Source organism: Apostichopus japonicus, chromosome 20 (assembly GCF_037975245.1).
Source record: "Apostichopus japonicus isolate 1M-3 chromosome 20, ASM3797524v1, whole genome shotgun sequence".
Lineage (NCBI taxonomy): Eukaryota > Metazoa > Echinodermata > Holothuroidea > Aspidochirotida > Stichopodidae > Apostichopus > Apostichopus japonicus.
In genome coordinates, this window is record NC_092580.1 from 6,178,999 (window position 1) to 6,201,922 (window position 22,924).

Consider the following 22,924-nt stretch of genomic DNA (forward strand, 5'->3'; position numbering starts at 1 on the left):
TTTTCAATTATGAATACCGAACCTTTTTTTCCAATTATGGATAACGAACCTTATGAACAATGAACCTTATGAATAACAAACCTTATGACCAATGACCCTTATGAATATCGGACCTTATGAATATCGAGCTGCTCCCATTATTACCTTGTATAGAAATCCCTTGTAGGTACCTCCATTGTCTCTGTGTTATTGCCTACTGGAACAGACAGACAAATGCTACATGGCCAAGCTACTTAAGAAGTTATATATAGGTGGTTGTGGTTGTTCCTTTTGGCCCCCAAGGAGCTGAGATTTTGGTATTGATGTACTAGCTTGCCTCTACATTCAGTTTGGTTGCTCATGTGTGTATTAGTTAAGATGATCATTAGAAAGCTCTTTGTTGAGAGTATGAACAAAGTAAAATAAAAGCGTATTACTAAGATGAATGAAGATCCTCATGAAGGAGCACTCACAGAAATTACTGAATTTTAGGATTTATCTCTTGTTTGCAACTGGCTTCATTATGATTTTGTTTGCCAGAAAAACACATAGTGCCTATTTTTCACAGTGGGGTTGTGTCTTTATTAATGGTCTGCAAAGGCTATTGCAAAGAGTGTATCAAATGTACTGTTCCTTGCATATTTGAAGTCTTCAGTTATTTTTGGGCCCTAGTGTTAGCTGACAAGGTTTTTAACAATTTAAGATTTGCTTCTTACCCCACAAACTAAAAGGGACTTATATGAGGAGAAGAGATAAGGTCCTTGATCTCTTTCACTAGAAAGCTAAACTTGCCACAATATTAAAACTTGTCAAAACATACTTCACCAATACATACCAACTGTGTTGAGCACTGCACAACAGATTAAAAGAATATGCAGAAAAGGTGTTGGCTATCTTCCCAAACTCATTTTTGTGATGGTTTTGTTTAAGTTCATAAAGAAATGCAATTAAAACTGCTAGCTGTGTCGGTAATACAACATCTGCAACAAACTACAAATGATATAAATTCTTTCTTACCAGCTTCCCCACTATCTACAGTTCTTGTAACTGCCTTGCTCTCTGTAGCATCTCTTTCCCCTGCAGCTATACCCTGCAGTTTCTCTTTCCTACTGCAGCTTACCTATCCTCGCCCCCCTCAACCCCCCTCCCCCTCAGCTTCCCTATCCTCGCCCCCTCCCCGCAGCTTCCCTATCCTCGCACCCCTCCCCCTCAGCCTCCCTATCCTCGCTCCCCTCCCCCGCAGCTTCCCTATCCTTGCCCCCTCCCCTGCAGCTTCCCTATCCTCGCACCCCTCCCCATCAGCTTCCCTATCCTCACCCCCTCCCCCGCAGCTTCCTTATCCTCGCCCCCCTCCCCCGCAGCTTCCCTATCCTCGCCCCCCTCTCCCACAGCTTCCCTTTCCTGGCAGCTTCCCTGTTCTACCTAGCCTGTGGGCAGAAGGATTTTGAATCGGCATATGTTTGTAACGATGCTAGTTTGTTTCAAAATCAGAAGATGTCAGGCAGCATTCTCTTCAAGAACTAGATGGCGCTGTGTATAAACAGGTAATAACTGTTTGTGATAACAGACAATGTAAAGAGCCCACGTCTGTTGCCTTTTGTAGTATGTTCTGTACCAAGTTACAAGTACTTTAATGTATTAAATCTGCACATGCTATTAGCTCAATTCAAGTTTTCAGGCATTAATGTGTAAGTTATGCAAGGATTTACATACATTTGGGTTAATTTGACATGATTTAAAGTGGATATATTAGTTATTTTCATGATTTGATAACGTATGTGATGAAAAGCTACAAGTGGTTGTTTAGCTTGTTACACTGTTAGCTGCACAACACCATTGTATTGAACTATATACATGTTTTAATATGGTGTATGACAACTTGTAAGTGCATATTCTGCATGCTTCCCTACACCCTGGATGATTCCCTACATCATATAGCTTCATTACATCCTATAACTTCTGTACATCCAATAGGTTCCCTATCTCCTGCAGCTGGCCCACATCCTGCAGCTTGCTTGGATCATACTGATGAAAGTGCAACTTGAGAGCATTAAATTAAGACTTTACCAGAGATAGAAACTAAACAATCGTGAAGTAGTTTGCTTGTCAATATATTTTTCTTGATACATTGTCATGCATAGCTTCATCCATATGTACAAGAATAAAGTAGGTTTAAATAACTCTAATATCAAATTTTAGGAGCATATCCTATCATTTCTCTTTGGATCATTAAATTTTTACAAGGTGGATTCCTGGGAGGTGAAGATTTTTCAAGGCTTCTGATTTTTCCAAAATACGCTATAAAGGTCACCCGTAAAGTTTCATATGCTTTTGTGTAGGATCTGATACCTTCTAAACTATTGACCAAATATTGTGGAAGGGAAATTTAAGAAATAAATGTTTCAGTGTGAGAATGTGTTTTGAGGTGTCTCAATAAACTGTTCTTTTAGAATATTTGGAGCAAAACTGATGACATCTTACCATACATCAGAATTGTTTATTATTATAGGCATGATATTTGTCACATTTGGTTTTAAGCCCTAAAAGTTTTCAACAAACTGCAGGAAGTCAAGCATGCCTTTCACCTTCCTTGAATATGCAATTGCATATATCAAAGAGTGTTATAACACTCATAGGACTGGAATTGGGGAGGGGAGGGGGGGGGTGGAGGTTGTTGGTATCTTGATACACATTTGATTAAAAGAGAAACATCTATTTATCATATGATGTTATGACGATAGTTTTAGTTGATATATGAAGATAGGCAGGACAAATTCCACCAGCCTGCTGCTTCAATTCCAACTTAATTCTACAGTATGAAATTCCTGTGCCATACTTCATGAGCAAACAGTGGCAGAGCATTAAAGGTTACAAGGGTGTCTTTCAATATATATCCTAGGATGCTCAGTGCATAAAAAGCAATTAATTTGTTTTCACTATCACTCTGTATCTTGTTAAATGATTTTTTCATTTTAGTAAAAATTAGTAAACACCAAAAACCAATGCTTTAGAAGTTCATCAGGTGGATGATGCAACTTGCTCACTTATTTGTTCCCCCAATACATTCACAAAATTTTTATTCAGTTTTCAAAATAATCACTTCATTGCTAAAAATATGCCTTTGGTGTCAAAGAGCAATTTGTTGAATCCTGGATCAGCTGTACAAAATGCTATCAAAGACAGCTTGTCAAATTTTCTTAATTAATCCTTTGAAATATCAAAGTATCATTTAGTTCACTATCAAATGACAATTACTTGAATAATTAAAATACTATTTGAATACTGTACACATCATTGAAGTTTAAGTTTGGTACTAAGACTTCCTCTGAAAGTTTTTCAGTCTATGTTTTGAATAATTGAATATTCATGAACTACTGTGTTTTGTCAAGCAAATTTATTAATCGCAATGTCTATGCGGTACACTTTCTCTATTTCTCTATGTACAAGATTATGACCTTAGCTTCAATTGACCATAAGAATTTCCAAATATCATTTGATTCTGTTTGATTCAGCTTGCTGTAGGCATGTGGCTTGAGGAGTGTGTCATACCAGTAAGATTTATGTTGATGAGACAGCCCATCCCTTTCTTTCTACTTCATTCACATTTTGCCTCTAGGGTTGGAACGGTAACGATCTGCTTTTTGAGAGGGCCCTCTGTGACTGGCATTCCCTGAAATCTTTCTTTCCATACCAAGTGCAATCGCCCCTTTCATTCCTGGTGCATCTTGCAAAGTCTATTTCACATTGGTATTCGGTAGGTGCGATATCCAGCATGCAGTTGTCAGTGATCAAGTGTGATGGACAGTACTGGCCATAGCACACTCCCACCTGTGGTAAGCATAAAAAGCAAACATTATACCATGTTATTCTGTCAGTGTTTGGATGATGACTGTCACTATTTTTTTTTATGTGAACAGCTCCTTGGAATAGGAAGTGACTAGTTGTAAATTCAATCCAAAATATTATGTTTTCATATGAACATGTATTTAAAATAAATCTTATTATTGAAATAAATGATATAAGTTATTACAGGTGTTTGATTGCACAGTAATAATGTGTGGATCTGATAATGAATTGTTCATCAAGGTGTAAGCAGTGTAGCTCACAGCTAGGTTAAACATCCCTGCTCCCTTCCCATGTTGTGAAAAGGATCTACTTTGAGGCCAAAGCCTCAGATTAACAGATTTATTCTTTTGCATAGGTTCAGTCTGTAGCACTTTATAACATGACAACCTTATTCAGCATAAGTTCAGTTGTGAATGTGGGTGGTGAAGCTATTGTGTGTAGAAGTTCTAGGGTCTCTGCCCTAATAGTTTTACCATAACAAACAGACAATTCAAATGAACTTGTTCCTGTTGAATCCATCTAAACACCATATACAGGTAGTTAAACTTAGTACCGCAGTATGTGAATATGAAGATATATAGTTAATTGCATGCTGTAGTTTCTGTGAGTAAGGCATGTATTATATACTGAGTGATGGAACACCAGTCCTTGACGGGAAAGGATAATCAAATTTCCTTTGAGATTTGTCGGATTTAGGTAGCAAAGACCTTTCTTGTCAGACCATGGGACCCTTTTGACCTAGGACTTGTTTACAAGCTTGTGTGTTAAAGGGGTGAAATGTAATGAGTATTGGTCACACATTTTAGCATAAAATAATTGCTGGCAACTTTTGGTTATACATTCCCGATGGTTTGGACTCTACATATTATCCACATACATTGAGGCAGATTCAATCAGACAATTAATTATCTCAGTGAGAGGAAAACATTCGTGGCGGATGACAGGCAAATACTATTTGAAGTTTGAACACTAGTGAATGTCTAGTAATATTTGGGGCAGCAATAATGATTGTTGTTTTTTGCTGTTTTAATGGTCAATTGATGATGTTCTAATAGTGCAGATAATTTTAAATATCAGTATGATATGAGAACTACTAGCTATAGGTCCCATGGTATCCAACAATGTAAAGAGTGACTATATGATTAAAATCAGAAATAGAGAGAATATATCTGTTTTCAACTAAAATATGAGAAATCTGCTAATTAAAATTCTACTTTAATACCTAAACTGTATGCTACTTCTGTGGCTATCAGAACAAGATTGATGTTTATATTGATTCAGCTATGGTTTCATTTAAGCTTCAACTTGATGTAGCTTTGTATTTTGTCATCATCTCATTTACATACTTACATTACAATCCCCACAACCTTTCTTCCAGTGGTATTTCAGTCCCTGCTTTTGTCGCCTTGTGATTTCACTGTATCTTTGAATGTAATCACAGAGTATCATATTCAGCTCTCCGTCCACAACTTTACCTACAAAGAGAGAAAGAAGGGAAGAATAAATTATAGTCATACAAAAATGAAAGAGTACCAATTTGCAATGGGTTATTGTCAGTGGTTAAAATGCTTGACCAAGCACAACAGGTTAGGTGACTTCCAATGTTTCGAGCGGATACTATACCTTCTTGCATAATGCAAGATAGTTTGACCCAGGAATATTCAGCTGGAGTTTTTGCTTGCATGTGCTGATTATGTTGGTTTTGGATCCTGATTGTTTTAAGTTTCAAAGTTAAACTTTTGGGCAGTTGCAAAGCAGGTAAAGTGACAAGCGTAATTCTGCAATCTGACCGTAATTATCTCAATTTATGAAAGGCTCTCGTCCAAAGTCCTGCGTAATTGATCAATTTGATTGCCACAGATGTACCATTTCCTACTGGAAAATAGTGGTTAATTGAGTTGATTTGATTACTTCCACAACTAGATAGAGTGCCATTTGCTGGCACCTGATTCTCATTGCAATATATCAAGCAATCTGCTCTCCAGGAAGGTTGAGAAATCGTCCTAATCCTGTTTGATAACTATTATCAAGAGGGCAAGGTTATGACTTAAACAAGACCAGAGCTTATATAAAACTCAACTAAACTGATAAAAGTCTGATTCCAAGCAGTTGAGCATTGCTGTGTTTGCAACTGTGTAATTGTCCAAGTGTTCTTCATACAGATGTGTGTATGCTAATTACATTGTAATGTTATTATTGGCAACCAGGGTTTTGCTACTGTCCTTCAGACGATTTCTTACTTTCAAATGTCCATTAGTATGTTTATTGACTACCGATAATTGCTGGATGGAAGGTTATATGCATGTATGCCTATCAGTAGACCCCCCCACCCGCCCCCCTTCAAAGGAGTACCAGGTCATGTCAGTTGATGTCAGGTGACCTCTACAGCTTCAACTTTAATATTGCTCCCACATACGCTAAACACTACCTAAAAGGTTGACTATCTTCAAACTATTAACATCTAGTTTACTGCCAATTTCCTGACCGATATCTTTATGTGTCTACTCTGAAAAGTCATCATACCCAAAAGCAAAATAATTTAGCGGCAATGCCGCTTCATGTTAGGGGAGCTGTGGTAATTGATTTGGATAGTTTATTTGGAGAAATTTTGGACTCATTCCAACATAAATAGTCGTAGCTTTGATAACCAGTGGAGACTGTCAACTTCCTACTGGGCCGGTTGATGGGTTAGATGTTTAGACAGCCTTATAAACCTCAATGCCACACTAAGCTTTATAGCAATATACACTAAACAAACAGGAAAGCCATGCATTCAATGGCAAAAAATGTCAAATGTCACATTGATCCTATGGTATCAAAAAGTATTAATGATGTGAGTTCCACAGAGACATTTGGCAGAGAATATGTAATGTTGAATCAACAAGCATAAAACTTTGCGCTGTATCTCAACCATTCCTTGTTAAGAATTATTTGATAAAGGAGGGTATAATATGCATGCATGCGTTGAGGTGACAAATGGGCTACTGGAGGTAGAAGTAAAAACAGAAGGCCGTAATAGTGTAGTTTGGACGCCCATTGACTTGACTTACCTGATAAAATATATCTTTCTCTTGTTGCTAAATATGTTACCCCACAGAGGCCGTCCGATGCAGAAGTTTTGATCTTAACAAATTGCTTTGGACTGATGAAGTTGTCACCTTTGTAAATTTTCTCAATGTAAACTGTGTAGATGATCTTTACAGGTCTATTTGGATCAGTCAAACCTGTTGAAAGAAGAAAGTTTATATAACTTCTATAACAAAAAGGCCACTAAAAGTCATCAGTATTGTCCCAAGTATACAAGAAACTGCAATAAAATCATTGGACTTAAACAAGTATTTTATTAAAGGCACCCCCTTTAAAGCACATTCTCAAACAGACATTTATTTTCTGATTTCAAGCATCTCAATGTCTGATAGTATTAGGGGAGACTCAACATCTAAGAGATTACTTTGTTTGGATGGAGAGGAGTAGGGCCAGGGGGAGGGGGAGGGGGGTTGTAGGGGCAGTGGAGAAACTGATGACCTTTCACTGAATCAAGACTATACCACACCCCATTTAATATTCATTTCATTATAAATGATAGAATTTTCATATCAGAAACATGTAGGTGCCCTTTTTGGTAATTCCTTCCTCTTTGAAGAACTCTTTTCCTACTGTAATAGATTACTTATATTGCTCAAGGTTTACTCCATAGCAATGGCCAAACTAAATATCCATTTCTTTTGCAATAACATCACCTACCTCTTTTCCTTCCTGAAGTTGTTTGGAATTTGAAATCTAATCCTTGACTATGTTCAGTTATCAATAACAAAGGTTTATATATATATTGTGTCCCTAAGGTTGTTAATCTATTTCTGAAGCCAAACATGCTCCTACGATTAGTTCTCATGCATTCTTTAATCTTTTCCTTTTCATCCACCCTTTCTCTCTGTCCCACTGGTCAAATATTCTCTGTCAAGGTTTATGGAGGACTGTCAATCCACAGAAAACTGTTGGCTGGTACAAGGAAGTTAAGTGGATGTATTTCTAAGGATGCCTAGCAAGCTCAATAGTATACTTTTGGCTACATGTTTTCAATAACATTTCCGTCTCCTTCTGCAGGAAATACCAATTACACTTTGAGTATACACTCTAGCACTTTCGATACACTACAGTTTCAGAGTGTGTCATGTGGCTATGTTAAGCAACCAAAACATGTCTTTTCATAAAGGGCTATTCTGGAAATGGGAAAAAGAGTAAGAGGGAAGTGGGTGAGAAAGGCCTATTCTTATATGTGTATTATGATGCTAAGTCAGTTGCATCAGAATATGTGGTATCTGCACCTCTCTCTGTATTCAATGCTGGGAACACTCAGCTCAGTTGGATGAGAAATTTATATGGCAAACCTTTGGGCCACCTTTTCCCTAGCATGAGTTTCTGTTGCATTGTTGTACCCAAAGTTGCCTTTTGCATTGCTGAAAGTCAGCACATCCTATCCAAATGACTTCAAAGCTGTTAAACAAAGACAAGTGTTCCACTAAGAAAGAAGTAGATAAGTTTTCCATTTGAATTGTGACTACTTTTACCTGAAAATGGAGAGTATTCAATGAGTCCTGGGGGTCCTCTTCTTGCTGCTGATAGTGGTTCATTTAGCCAAGGGGCTAGTTCTACAGCAGACTGGCCATCTGATGTTGGGGGCGCTGTTGTAGTCTCAACTTTGTCAGGATATATCGTCTCTTTACTGGTGACTTTAACTCTTACAACTGAAGGGGACAAAAAGGAAAGAACATCATTAGTGATAGCTGGAAAATGTTACACACAGAAAAAACAGTGTGGCTGTTGGTATGGTAAGGTAGGGGTAGATATAATAGCATAATGGTAAATGGGTATCAGGATTACTTAGTTACATTTCAGAGAACTGTGGTTAATTAGCAAAGAACAAAAAACAATATAATAACCCAGCTAACTAGTTACATGCCTGAGTGGGTGGGTACTTGGAGAAAAAATGGTTGTATTTCAAACATGAAGAGAAGAGTTGAGTAAAGAGAGACTGTAAGAAGGGAGAAGAGGCAAAAATCTAAGAATAAGAGAAAATATCAAGCATTCATTTCATGATCATTCTCATTTGCTGCTTATTGCCACACATGTTTGATGTGTGCAGAAAATGTGGAATCCCAAACTGCAAACTTGCCTGCCGTATACTAAAATTATGAAAAAGCGAATAATCGTTGTGAACATGTAAGTTCAAGTGTATGTTCCCTGGCATCACCATGTCAACTTCCCCAAAGAGCTAAGAAAATGTTATTCCAATTGAGAGATATGACAGACATAATGTTCTTTCACATACAAGGATAAAGACTTGATCAAGGTTAAATATGACAACATCAAGCCATATGTGCTTCAGTTTTCTTTAAAACGCTTTCTTTATTTTGTTATAATGTTTATGTTCTGCAATGGAGATGCTTTAGGCCAATGCCGAATCTACCATACTGAAGCTCTTAGAGTGGCCTAATGATGGCATTGGGTTTCAGTGTCAACACTGTTAACATTCTACCTTGAATATATGTGAAAGGAACACAGAAAGTGAAAGATTTCAGATTCTAGTGGCACTATTGCATCACAGATTTACAAACTTGCAACGACTCATAAATGACTAAAACTATAGGATATCTCCCAAACGAAGCAAGATAGAGTTTTGGGTCTATGTCTAAAGATAATGGTTGGATTTGTGTCTTCTGACTCCTTTGACTGATCTAGATAGGACTAATAAAGAAGAGAACAATACAAACAGTACTTCTCAATTAAGTTATTTATAGAACATTGCTTCACTTTGTAAGGCACTTGATGGTGTCTACTTTACATAAGAAGAATGAAGGATGTTCTATGTAACAAGTTAACATTTGGGAGTACAATATAGTGACAACTGTTCTAAAATTGGTATATATACCAGTAAACAAAGCAAAAATGTCATCCAAAAACCTCTGAAGAGTAGCAATCCTTAAAATTGATCTTTGTAGATTCCAGTCAGTAAGAATGTTTGACATTTACATCTTTAGATTGTTGCTATGTTTTAAGTGTCATATTTGATATGCTTCCTGTAGATATTTAATCAGAATGGAATGTTTGGAATTAAAAATATCTCTTTAAAAAAAGATAAGAAAAAAGAAAGGAAAGGACTCCTAGGGTGATGGCTGAACTGATCTGCATGTTTTTGATTTTACCCAATGTGACAATTTAGTTAAAGCATCAATCAGTTTCACCAACCGCATGAATGATTTCTACATTTATCTGTAAGGCATGTGGCTTCAGACTAGCACCGGGTCCAAGCCAAACCCCCAGCAATTTCAAACCTGTGATTTATTATTTTCTATTAAAAGAAGCAGTCAAAATAATAAAGTACTGCTTTAAGTCTGTCATCATTGCAGCTTGAAAAAAAGACCTCCTTCAAACATGGAACTATTTATGAAGTCTAATCGACTGACGAATGATCTATTCCTGACTGAAATGATACGTAAATGATATCAGGATATCAAGCCAAATTGAAGATGGTGGATCTTACTGGTTAAACACGGCTCTTGTTGTTAGAAACAGCTGTAGACAATTAACCATTGCATTTGAAGCATTAGTAACATGGAATGCAGTGTAAGAATTAAAACACATGATCTTCTTGTCATGGAGGTGTATAAAGCAATCACTCAAAAATGTTGTAATCTAATTCATCAGACAATCAAAAATATAATAAAGTCACCTGGACATTCCATTTATAATTAACTGAGTTCAACTCTGAACCTTTCAATGTGCTATAGCAATGCATGTAAAAGAAATATGTAATTCTTCAGCATGTCTTTTGGTACCATCATCCCATTTCTGGCCTTACTCCAAAATTTGGTGAAATGAATATCTTTTACAAAGAGCCCTGGGAGATTAAGATTGCACCTTTGTACTCTGTGATATGAAACATACATGATAAAGTATGTATTTGAGATAATCATAGCCTTAGGCACATATTGGGTGCACACAAAGTAATTTAGTATTCTTCTATCCTATGGGCCTGTGTGACTTATGAACTTCTGACCTTAATTTACAATTGTTCATTAGGGATAACATGTCAGTGGAAGTTGAAGCCTGTGAGACAGAAGTTTGACAAACCTCTTGCAATAACCATGGACGGTAAAATCTGAGTCCATCTGTAATTATTGGCCCTAGCACACTAACGGTTAATGCAACTGCTGGCCTTAGCCCACAAATGGTAGCCATAGAAATGACCTTATCACACTAGTGGTTGCCAGGTATACTGGGGCTACTGACCATAGCAAAATTGTGGTAGCCATTTATAGCATGGCCTTAGTACACTAGGGATAGCCAGGCCTATAAGTCTTAGCACACTAATGGTATAGCCACAGAAAATGACCTTATCACACCAAATGTAGCCATGGCTATTGACCTAAGTACACAAGTGGTAGCCAAAGTTATTGACATTAGCACACTGGTGGTACTGTAGCCAGGGCTATACCTTAGCACACAAATGGAATCTATAACATGGCCTTATCTTACTAAAGGTTCGCATGGCTATTGACCTTAGTACACTAGTGGTAGCTATATAACGTGGCCTTAGAGTACTAATGCTAGTCAGGAAAATTGGCCTTAGTTCACTAATTAATGGCAGCCTGGGCAATTTACTTAAATAGCACTCTAATGGTTAATGGCAGCCAGGCTATTGACCTTAGCTTACTGGTGCTAGCCTGAGCATGGCCGTAGTACACTAGTGGTCTGCACTGAGCAGTGAAATTGGACTCAGCACACTAATGGTTTCAAGACTTTATTGAACATAGCAGCCTAATGGTAGCATTAGCTATTAACCTTTGGACACTAGTAGTATCCATGTATATTCGCCTTAGCCCACTTATTGTTGCCAAGTCTACTGGACTTAACTAGCAAACTAAACTTATTGCCATAGCTATATTGCACAAACATCACAAATATTGCAGAAGTGTGTGGCTTTTTACCAAACTCTAATCTTTTCTGCTATGATGCAACGTTTATCTGGTTTGATGTCATAGTTACTGATAAACCTTGTTGACATTTGAAGTAATTGAGAGCCTTCCTGTTCCCACGGTCTTTAACTACATTTGTCCTGTTTTTGTATTTTTACAACTGTATATGAAATTATCATTGAGATGCTTTACATGAGATAACATACACTACAGACCTGAGATCTAAACAGTCATGTAAAATAATCAAAACTTCGTTTTTCCACATATACCCACATGTGCAAATCTTTCATATTGTTACCACTTCCGACAGTGATAATGAATTTTCCAGTCCTCTCTATGCTTGTTTAACTTATAAGTTTCACAACGTATATCCATGAGATTAGTTTGTTTGACATAGGGTGCCACACCAATACTAGATAAGTGGTTTAGTTCCCATTAAACTAATTATTTGGGTGTATACCAGCCACAACTAACTGACGTCACTGTTTCTCTTGCCAGTGGTTTACCAGTCGATCTACAGCGACCATTAATGTAAACCACATGACTGCTTCCTTAAACAGCATGATAAATATAAATTATTCCCACAGGGTGCCTGTTTAGAAATCCGTCAGGAAAAGTTTCAAGAGAAGGAATACTGCAGGTATTTGTCTATAATATCCTGTCCTGATACATTCAGCACAAATAAAGTTAATATTAAGCATATACATTTTACTTATAGCACAAAAAGTATTTAAACTAAATAGTTGAATAAATGAAATTTAGCCTGTTAAAGTTGGTAATGCATTCCACAATTGTTTATATATAGTTTAAATTTCACAAGTATATATCAACAGCCTAGGGACAAATTAATGAACCAACTGTTACACTTATCAATTATTTGTGACAGTTTTTTTTTCTGTAACTTTCTTGCAAATGCAGGTATCCTTATTTGCATAGGTGAGAGACCACATTTTGATATTGAGTAAACAGTTTTCTCAGTTATCTTTCGATATAGACTTTGAACATGTCAAGATGATCCATGCACTTGACTTTGACAGTTGATGTCCTGCAAAATTTGCCACAATCCTTGTATTGGTAGCACAAATTCTCTTATTTGTAGAAAACGGTCAACATTTGTTTAAAAAACGGTCAACATTTGTAAATAGGGAGTGATTAGATGCATAAGGCAGTGATAATGATGCTTTGAACATTTGTATAAAAGGGAGTGATTAAAAATAATGATTATGATTAAAACGAATAAATTGTTTTATAAGGAAGTTAACTGAACTTACCGTAATCTGCTGAGCAGAACTGTATATGTGGATGTGTTGGCTGGCAGGTACAACCCTCTGTCAATCTCGGCCTTAGGATAACTACCAGCAAGACCCTCAGCATCAAGTATTGCTTCATTTTGAACTCTTCTTGAATTAACTTGCAGATGAAATATGATTAAACTACCTCACAGTTTTTAGAACCTTGCTTGCCTTGCTCTACCCCTTGATAATCTACAAGTTGATGATACCTTTCAGTTCTCTGTGTACATGTCACAACTTCCCATACAGCAGGTTTCAGAGAATGCCTTCTAGTAAAAAGTGCACTATGTACAACTGTTGACCCAAAGACACAACTCCACAGCAGCTACAAATGGTTTTGAGGTTTGTGATCAGTGCAGCAGCATTTTATAAGACCAGCTCTCACTCTCTCTTCCTGGTTCACTACTTCCGCCTCGCCTCACGCTGAGGTGCACAGATAGCATGCCCACAGTGACATCACTATCAGAAAGTTGAGAAAGGTCTCTGTACCACTGAGCTTTAGTTTCAGGAGCAATGTTTTTACCTTGCTGGGATGGCTGCTACATGTACTACATGTAGAAGAACTTTTGCCTTGTTTATGAAAGCAGCTGTGTATACAAAACAAGTTATGTGTTATTGCTATGACTCATGCATAAGATCCTCCTGACAGTGTATGTTATGATCATATAATAAAAACATGGTAATTTCATCATACTAAGCTTACACCCTGTAGATCTGTAAACACTTTTACAAATATAGTTTTCATCATCATCCATATGGAATTTTTCTTGGGGGGGGGGCAAGGAAGGGGGAGAGTAGGGGTTACTTTGCATAGAAGTTTTTCAAGGATGACTTTCATTAGGTAAAAACATATTCATTGCATAAATGAACTTCAATATCAAGACAGTTGATTGCATGTATAAATTGAAAGTTTATTCTTAAGCAACAAAGAGAACTAGTAGCACCCATAGACCAGATTTTTATGAAAGGTTTTTTGTTTACTTCCTTGTGGTTAAATTTTTCCAGTATGTCAGATGCAATATTTGTGCAAATCTGTAAATTATGATGCCCAGAAATGTACTAGTCAGCACCATATTTTTTTGCAACTACTGCATTCAATGGTTTATCTGCTGTGAAATTGTGCAAAATTTGCTTAATTGCTATTTAATTGCTATTTGCTATTTAATTGTTAGCTTCAATGAAACATGTTACAAACCTAAAGTGGCTAATGGAAAGAAAAGCTTTATATTGGTAATGATCAAGTTGCACTGAAAGTCATTAATGTTTGGAGGACCACCCTTACCATTTTGATGGACCATCTTGCACATACACAAGATATTTTATGTGAAATAAGTCATCCATTATAGAGGACATCTGTTCCCAAACCTAGCATGTCGCTTGTCACGTAAATATCATAGGCTTAATATGGAAGGCTGGTCATGACCAGTCACTGTGTCCAACTGTCCATAATTGAAGTTGCAGGTGCATGTGATGAATGATGGAAGAGCCAGTTTTGGAGAATCAACAATATTTTTGAACTTTACAACTAATTTAATTTGGAAGAAAAGGTATAAACCTTTGATAACTAGCTTTAAAAGCATGACGATAAGGAGGACAAAAGGAGGAGGAAATCGGGAGCATAATTAAAAAGGCTAAAATAATAATAAATCAATAGTTGTAATCTGTTTATATAGCCTCTGCTTGGAATTAATCTTTGCCATCTGTCAAATGTGGAAAACAATACATAAACAAGGTTTGCTTTAATATGTTTAGTCAAATGGGACACACTTTAGTTTGTGGAATGTATTGGAATGACAATCCCACATCTGCTTAACTTTGGTTTGTTACTTTTCTTCAGCTGACTGCTTCCCAAACCCCTCCCCCTCCAAACACAGAAAGGTAAAAAGGAACCTGTTCATTGAATAAAAACTAGAAAACGGGTAGATTAATTATCAGCGATGTACACATTTAGACACATCTTATTTCTCATATAGCAATGGGTATGGAGATTTGAACTACAAATGTCATGGTATGGCAGGCCATCGGAAGTTGAAGGACTTCAGCAAGTTCTGGACCATCATGATACTTTTGTATCACCAGTACCTAAGTACCTAAACATATTGACTTATGACACTTGTGAAAGCAAATACGGTGGGAATATTGTTATGAAGTTATGTTTCCAACCCCCACTTGGAATATGATAACATAAACAGAAGAAAGTAATAGGAAGTTGAAGAGAGATTCTTCTTTAAGATATATCAAGGAGCAATGGATTATCCTATTCTTCATTGGTTGATCTTTGACATCAAGTGTGGGTGGTTACTTTCCTTTGCAAGAAATCAAAGTTTTACTTTTTGTCAATTCACTCAGGATGTAAAGATATGCATTCAGCCTATTTAAGCTCCATACTCTTGAAATCCTTGGCCTGATTATGAATAATTTGTTTTGGTAATTTCATAAAAAATGGGATTAAAATCTAGAGGTTATCCAACCCGGAACCTATAACAAACCAGGTATTAGATCCCAGTTTGATATCATTTAGCTGAAAATTATTCAAAGGTTAATCTTATTCATTCGAAATGTTAGAGATGAAATGTGCTGTTTATGACCTTTTCAATCGTTTATTCTTACCACTGGCTCACAAATTAAAGAAATTGTTGCTAATTTATTTGCCATTTTGTGATGTCTTTTACTTTACTGCTAAAAATAATCTTAACTATGACAAGCTGTTTTTTTTATTGCGTCTTTCCATGCAAAATGATGTCGAAGTTTCTAACTTGTGTAAAAGTAAGTTGGCCTGACGTTTCGATCCTAGCAGGATCTTCTTCAGAAGCCAAATGACAAGTAACAGTAATAGAAGGGACAAAAACATGCACAGAATACAGACAGGTTAATGAGCATAGTGAACACAAAGATATAGATGTAAGGGATTAGTAGACAAGGGATGGAGAGAAGTTTCTAACTTGTCTTGTGTTTCTATTGGTTCTGCTTGAGTATGTGAATAAATGTGCTAAAAGGCTAGTATTCCTGCCCTTTGTACCTCATTATTTCCTTTGGGATGGACTAGAAGACATTGATAGGTTAGGATTCTGTATCATGGCCTAGTCAATAAATCTTTCCTGATTGAATAAGTGATTTAAAATGACCTGATGCCTGAACTAACAAATTGGAATCAAACTGGAAATTGAAATCACAGCATGGCATTAATAATTTGTATAATACTGGTCAACCTTTGAGTTAATTTTACCAAATAAGCAATGATTTCCCATGCCATTATTATCTCGAATCTTGAAAGAAGAAGTTACATTCATCAGAAATTTAACATGTCAGAATAAGTTCCATCTTGCAGTGTGGATTTAATGATCAAGGGACGAGGAAAGACTACAGAACCTTTGAGAAAGAATTTAGAATTTAGAAAAATTCTTGAAATATTCTGATAAGATGAAAAGATCTTTTACATGAAGTGGTAATTTTGGATAAGACAAAATACTGAAGTTCCATTAAAAAGGCCTGTTAGCAAAAAAAAAAATAAATTTCATTTCAAATGATGAGGAAAATTTGAACATTTTAAAAATTTATGGTATGTGCTTTTAACAATTGTGACTTAAAACAAATAAAACAAAGTATCCTAGCCATGAAATGAACCAGACTGGAGTTGAAAACTTTTTCTCTGTCATGGTCATATCATGGAAAATCTAGGAGGGATTCTTATTTCTGATCAAATTCAATCTTATTTTCATTAGTAACACTCAGATGGTTTGGTTCTTGAAGAATACATTTGAACAGTAAGTTGAACAACTTTTGATATGGTTGCAGTCTGGATTCATCTTGTCAATCTGATCAACATTAAAATTTAATTTGAAAGGCTATTCTTTATCACAGCATGTACATTTGATCCACAGGGGTACATTTATGGGAGTGTAGCTAGGCTGTTTAAATATTTCTTTGGTAGAGCACTGCCCTACTAATTGAATCAAGTTTGTGGTAAAATATCCCTGGGTCTATTACTAAGAAATAGTGGGAGCTTGATGAAAACTCATTAAGACAACATGAGGTTTGTGTTATCTTAATGTTATAAATGTGTACTTACATAATACACTGAATGACATTTGGCAAGTAATAGAGGGTAGGTTAAAGGGCATGGAGTTCATCCCTATTGAACTAAATGGTTTGTAACTTTGAGAGAAGGCCATCAGTTGTAGCCATGTCCATGTGCCCCTAGACTGAGGTGATGTACAACTAGTTTGAATGGTGAGAATAACATAGTTATAAGCTACACCCCAATGCAAGAATTGTCACGTTTTATTTAGAAATTGGGTACTGCCTCCAGCTCCCCCCCCCCCCCCCGCACCACATCCTATGCACCAGAAAAGCATTGGGGACTCTAAAAATAAAGTCTTGCTGCACCCAATACTGAATTTTCATGTTTACTTCCTGTTCATGTTCATGTCAGTTAAATGGTGGGCATGTTCAGGTTTAGAATGAAGTTCTGACACCCTCCAAACAAATACATAAATCACATATTCACTTTATAGCCAATTTCATTCTTTTCCTCTTTTACTGGGTTCTGCTAAGTCCTTCCTTCTTTCTGAGAACAGTGTAGGTAAGCAACTGACCAATGAAAGATTTATGGTGCATCTGTGCTATATTTCATAACAAACATGGTGGTGGTGTGGAATGCCAGGTTCATCTGTACCACTCTCTTTACCACTTTTATGTGACCTTATAAAAATATTGATCTCTGGCTTCTTCCTTCCCTCTGGGCATCTGCTGAGGTTAAAAATCCTTTGACATCATCAATGATGTCATAAGTTTTTGAAATTTCCTAATATGGAAGTAATAGTTTTCACAGTAGGCCAAGAATTTTATGCTGTTCCACTTCTGTGATGTCTGTCTCATGGTGTCTTGGTTTATATTTACTAGAGTGTATAGTTATCTATTTCTTTAAGCCACTTTTAGCCATGAAATTGTTGAGGTCATTTTTTAAAAAATATAATGATAGTAGTCTAGTGTCTTACCAATAAAGTCTCCTTTACACTTGATGGCCTGTTCACTGATCGATGAGGATAACTTCCTTGTTTTCTGATGTCGTGGTAATTTCTGTTTCATGAACACTGAGATATAGGCAAGAATCTATATAACTATTTCATCTTTATTCTGAAGATTGTTTCAGTCTGCATGTTTGTATTTCTTTTTTCCCTGCAGAATATCTATTTTTTTTTGTATATTTTTTTTAAACATATGTACACATCTAAAGATGAAAAGTACAGGAGAGTAAGTTACATATTCTGGCTCTCTTCACTTGTTTCAATTATTATTATTTTGACAGGAAGCATCCAGTTTTGATAGTAATTAAGTGTTCCTTTACCTACCTGTTACTGCCAAAGTCATTGTCCTGCATTTACTGGAAACTTTATACAAAACCAAAGCTGTACGGAAATTCCATATGCTAATATTTTGTGGTGATATTGTTACCTGTAGGGGTTTCTATTGGTTACAATCAACAAAAATATGAAGTACAAAACAAAAAAGAGAAATAAGACAAGATAAGAGAAAGAAAACAAGAAGGGATTTGCTTTGGCCGATATGTCATTCACCCAACGATAAAACCAAGAAGTGGTCACCATATTGCACCCACTGTCTGAGAAGCTGTAATTTGGTCTTCAAAGCCAGCTTATCTACAATATCTTGCCTTTAAGCAAAATGAAAGATTAACACATTCCTTTTGAATTCATTGGGTGTTATGTAGTATGATATGCAGAGTGGGGTTAGTAGAGGAAGAGCGGTACAGTTATCACTCACTTTGAGGGTTCATCTTTGAAGAAAAGCTCATTTGATGACCATTAGATGATGACCCCTAATAGCCTCACCTACAAAGATCCAATGTAATTATAGAACCAGTCTTTGGGCTCTCACATGGCCCCCATATACCCCCCATCATTGTGTTCCCTCTAATTCCTCTCCACCCCTCTTTTTTTCACATTCATTGCTCCTTCCCTCCATTCTGTCACCCCTCTCCTAAACTCTCACCCACTTCCATTTTATTTTAGCATTCTGTTATCCAGCATCTGTGTGCATGCTCTGATCAGGCAGGCTAATGTTGTTTCATTGCTTGAATTTCCATGCTTCAATGATCAGGTGTAAAGAACATTGGGCTGCCCTTGACTTGTCTGTATTATTTCCCATAGTTACACTTTTTGGCACAATTTTTCTACTAATCTTTAGTAAGCATTTGCCTGTCCAGTGCTTGTGCTAATCCTTTGAACCTGCAACACATGTACGTGTTGTAAAACTGGATTTCCGTATCCTTTTAAGTACATCAGGTGTAAACAATATCCTGCTCTTCACTTGTCTAAGTCATATCCAGTAGTTACAAGTGTCAGTAATAAAAATAGGAAGTAAAACTCCCCATCTAAAACCTTATCTAGTTACCACCTAGAAATCAGGACAAACTTGTACTTAACTATTGGGATTCACCGGAATCTGGTTTCATGGAAGCTCAGTGGGAATTTCCTGTTTTGAGATCGACATGTACTACGTACTGAAAGTTACGTAATGGTGCTGACGGAATGGTCATTCCCACATAGACCATAGTAACTATGGGCCAACAATGTAATACGATTTCTTCAAATTCAAAACTGCTAAAGAAAGTTTTGCATGGCAACATATCAATACTGCACTTATAATTTAGCCTAGTTTGATTACTTAAAGGTGATTAGTTTTCTGAAATTTATACTTTTCATTGGAATTTACAATGCACTAATGCTACTGTACATTGAGAAAATTGCAACGATCAAGTACAATATGCTTTACCATATAATACAATTTATTCCTATAATTTTTAAAGAAACCTTGTGTATTTCTGTGTCTAGGATTATTTAATTATGTGTTACCTAACAGCACTCTGGTATATCTTCTGACCACAGCCTAATTATCTGAATCATTTCCTGACAAAAAAACAAGGCTTTACTAGATCCTCAATGCAAATTAGACAGGCTGGTAACTAGGTTATCTCAATGGCATGACAATCAGGAAGCATTTAACCCTAAACTTAATGATATAACCCAACAGTAGGCTCTAAACTTGGTAGTATGGCCAATATGGCCTAATGGCACCGCAGCTCTTCCCCAGCCCCCTCCTTCTTGCCCATCCCAGGTTTAACTGGTTCTACAGTCATCATAATTCCATTAAGATGCATCAACAGTCAAAGGTTCCCAAGCATAAATACCACTACCCTCATCGGTAGCTCAAACGCTTAGCCAATACTTATTTCTTTCTGTCTAAGAAAGTTTATAAACTACCCATTGCTTATGAATATTCCACTAGCCTCTACAGTATCTCACTGCATGCTAATAAGTAATGAAATCAGTATTCTATGGAGACAATTGGAAATAATGCATACCTCATGGTAAGAAAGTTGTGTTAATGAAGGCGATATGTAACAATTAAAACTACAATTTAGCGGTTATTTCTGTTTCATGAACACTGAGATATTAGGCAATAATCTACCTATTTCATCTTTATTCTGAAGCATGGGCGGCGATCATGGGGGGGACGGGGGACATGTCCCCCCCAATATTTTTGTTGGGGGGGATATAGTATCTAATATCCCCCCCAATATTTGGTGGCATAGTTTTTTTTTAAGCATATGTTTTGTATATTTTTATGATATCGCTAGTAATTTCAAAATAGAAAATGCTTAGATGCAACTTAAAAGGCCTGGGAAGTGCCATTTCCAGCAATCTGGGAGGCATTTTCGGCCAAAATTTTCTTTTGCGCTTCGCGCCAACTTATGGTGGTGCTACGCTTAGATAGTCTGGGTACAAGCTTTGCCCCTCCCTTGGCAAATTCCTCACAAGGCGCCTGTTTAACCGTGTCACAATTTGTTACTATATATGACCGAAAGTAGTTTTTACTTTTTTTTCGAAATGAATAGCTAGACGGACCGCATCCGTAATGAAATTTGGTTGGAATCTTGTGTATGAGTGTAAGTACGTACAATCATACATATGATCCACATCGATATGGGTTCACTGGGTTTCCATTTGGCCTGTTTCCTACAAGATTTCTAACCGCAGGTGCTTAGCCAAGGGAGGTGGGGGGGGGTGAAGGGTGGAGACCGCCTTCCCCCTCGAGCATATTTTTTTTGGATTTTCTATGATATCGAAGTTTTATAGAAGCCGTTATAAGAGGTTTCAATATTTTAACACCAATAATTTAACTGTGTCTGAATTTTCGAAAATTCTTTGAACAACATTCTTCATCATACTTCCCTCTACTCGTGCAATTTTGACCGGTCTGTTAGGGGTTGAGGGGGGTTTTCTATATTGGTTGTCCATAGATGAAATTTTGTGCAACATTATGGGTATGTTTTGAAGTGAATTTATTATTCAAATTCTGAACAAATAATGGGCTTAAAACCTTGAAAAGTGGGGCTGACGGGTATTAAGGGGCGTTACGTAGAATTACCTACAAAAGCAATGATCCACAGGAGATGCAATGAGGTCGAACATGATGTGTGACTGGTGACAATCTTGAAAAAAGGTATGATGAATGAAGAAAAAAATCTATTAGGTAAAACTTGGTTCTCAGGCAAAAGTGTACATCTGGTTGGTCATTTTCAAGCCCGAGAAGTGCCATTTCCAGTGATCTGGGGGGCTATCAAAACCAAAAATTTTCTTGTATGCTGCGCGCCAACCAATGGTGGCGCTCCGCTTTTATAGTAATTCGCCTGCATCCAAGCAAATGCCCCCCCAATATTTGAAACAGATCGCCGCCCCTGTTCTGAAGAGTGTTTAAGTCTACATGTTTGTATTTCTTTTTTTCCCACCAGCAGAATATCTCTATTTCTGCATGCTGATAAGTAATGAAATCAGTATTCTATGGCGACAATTGGAAATAATGCATACCTCATGGTGAGAAAGTTGTGTTAATGAAGGAGATATGTAACAATTAAAACTAAAATATAGCGGTTATTTCTGTTTCATGAACACTGAGATATTAGGCAATAATCTACCTATCTATGGAGACAATTGGAAATGAAAGTGATATGTTACAATTAAAACTAAAATTTAGAGTTATAAACTGCTGATAAAAAAGACAAAGAGAAGAACCTGACTTGAATTTAATCCTCATTTTATTAATACAAAGGCTGTCAAGATGTTATACCATACAGTTATAATTACTGTGCTTTACACAGAATATATGTATCATCTGTTAGAGCTGTAGAGCGTAAATGGAATTTCATTGCACATTGCATCATCAAGAATATCATGGTTACCCCCTGATAGATTGTCATCGTCATTTCCTGTTTTAGGATGTCATGGTTATAATAAGGACAAGCAAGATCTAGCTATGGTGTAATTGTCACTCCTACTCAGTTGTTTTGGTTTACATAGCAGGCTCTCTCGCCCCCTCTGAGATATGAAAGTGAGACAAGAAACTATAACTCTCGGGCTATTTTAATCTGTGTAATTCATGTCTAGACTGAAGGGTGTAAGTTGTTGTTTACAAAATACTTGAAATTCATCAAATTAATAGACAGTTTGTTGACAGGATTAAACCACTTCCCAACTGATACTACATACTTAACAATAAAAGCAGGAAGTGAAGAAATAAAAGTTGGAACAAAATCTAGACACCTTTATAACCATCTACCCCCTGCCCTTCCCCTCTGTTTTCCCACAACTTTATTGTAGGGCTCCCATTAAGGATTAATATGGGCAAGGTAATTTTTAAAGCAAGATACCAATAATTGGTAACATACCTGAAAATTGTCTTGCTTTCATTGTTGAACTGGCAGTGCACTGCAGCCATTTTTCATTTGTAAAATTGGGCAACAAGGCAAGTTTG

At 36.7% G+C, this 22,924-nt stretch overlaps 2 protein-coding genes across 6 annotated transcripts in view; one reads left to right on the forward strand and one right to left on the reverse strand.

Moving 5' to 3' along the window:
• Positions 1-22,924, forward strand: part of LOC139961180 (synapsin-like) — a 545,708-nt gene that overhangs the window by 165,382 nt on the left and 357,402 nt on the right. The window lies entirely within an intron of this gene.
• Positions 2,075-13,602, reverse strand: LOC139961081 (metalloproteinase inhibitor 3-like). Its single transcript, XM_071959947.1, has 5 exons — positions 13,073-13,602; positions 8,394-8,570; positions 6,876-7,049; positions 5,176-5,300; positions 2,075-3,807 (listed from the first exon to the last, which is right to left on the reverse strand). The coding sequence occupies exons 1-5, from the start codon at positions 13,188-13,190 to the stop codon at positions 3,592-3,594; spliced, it is 810 nt and encodes a 269-aa protein (XP_071816048.1). The 5' UTR covers positions 13,191-13,602; the 3' UTR covers positions 2,075-3,591.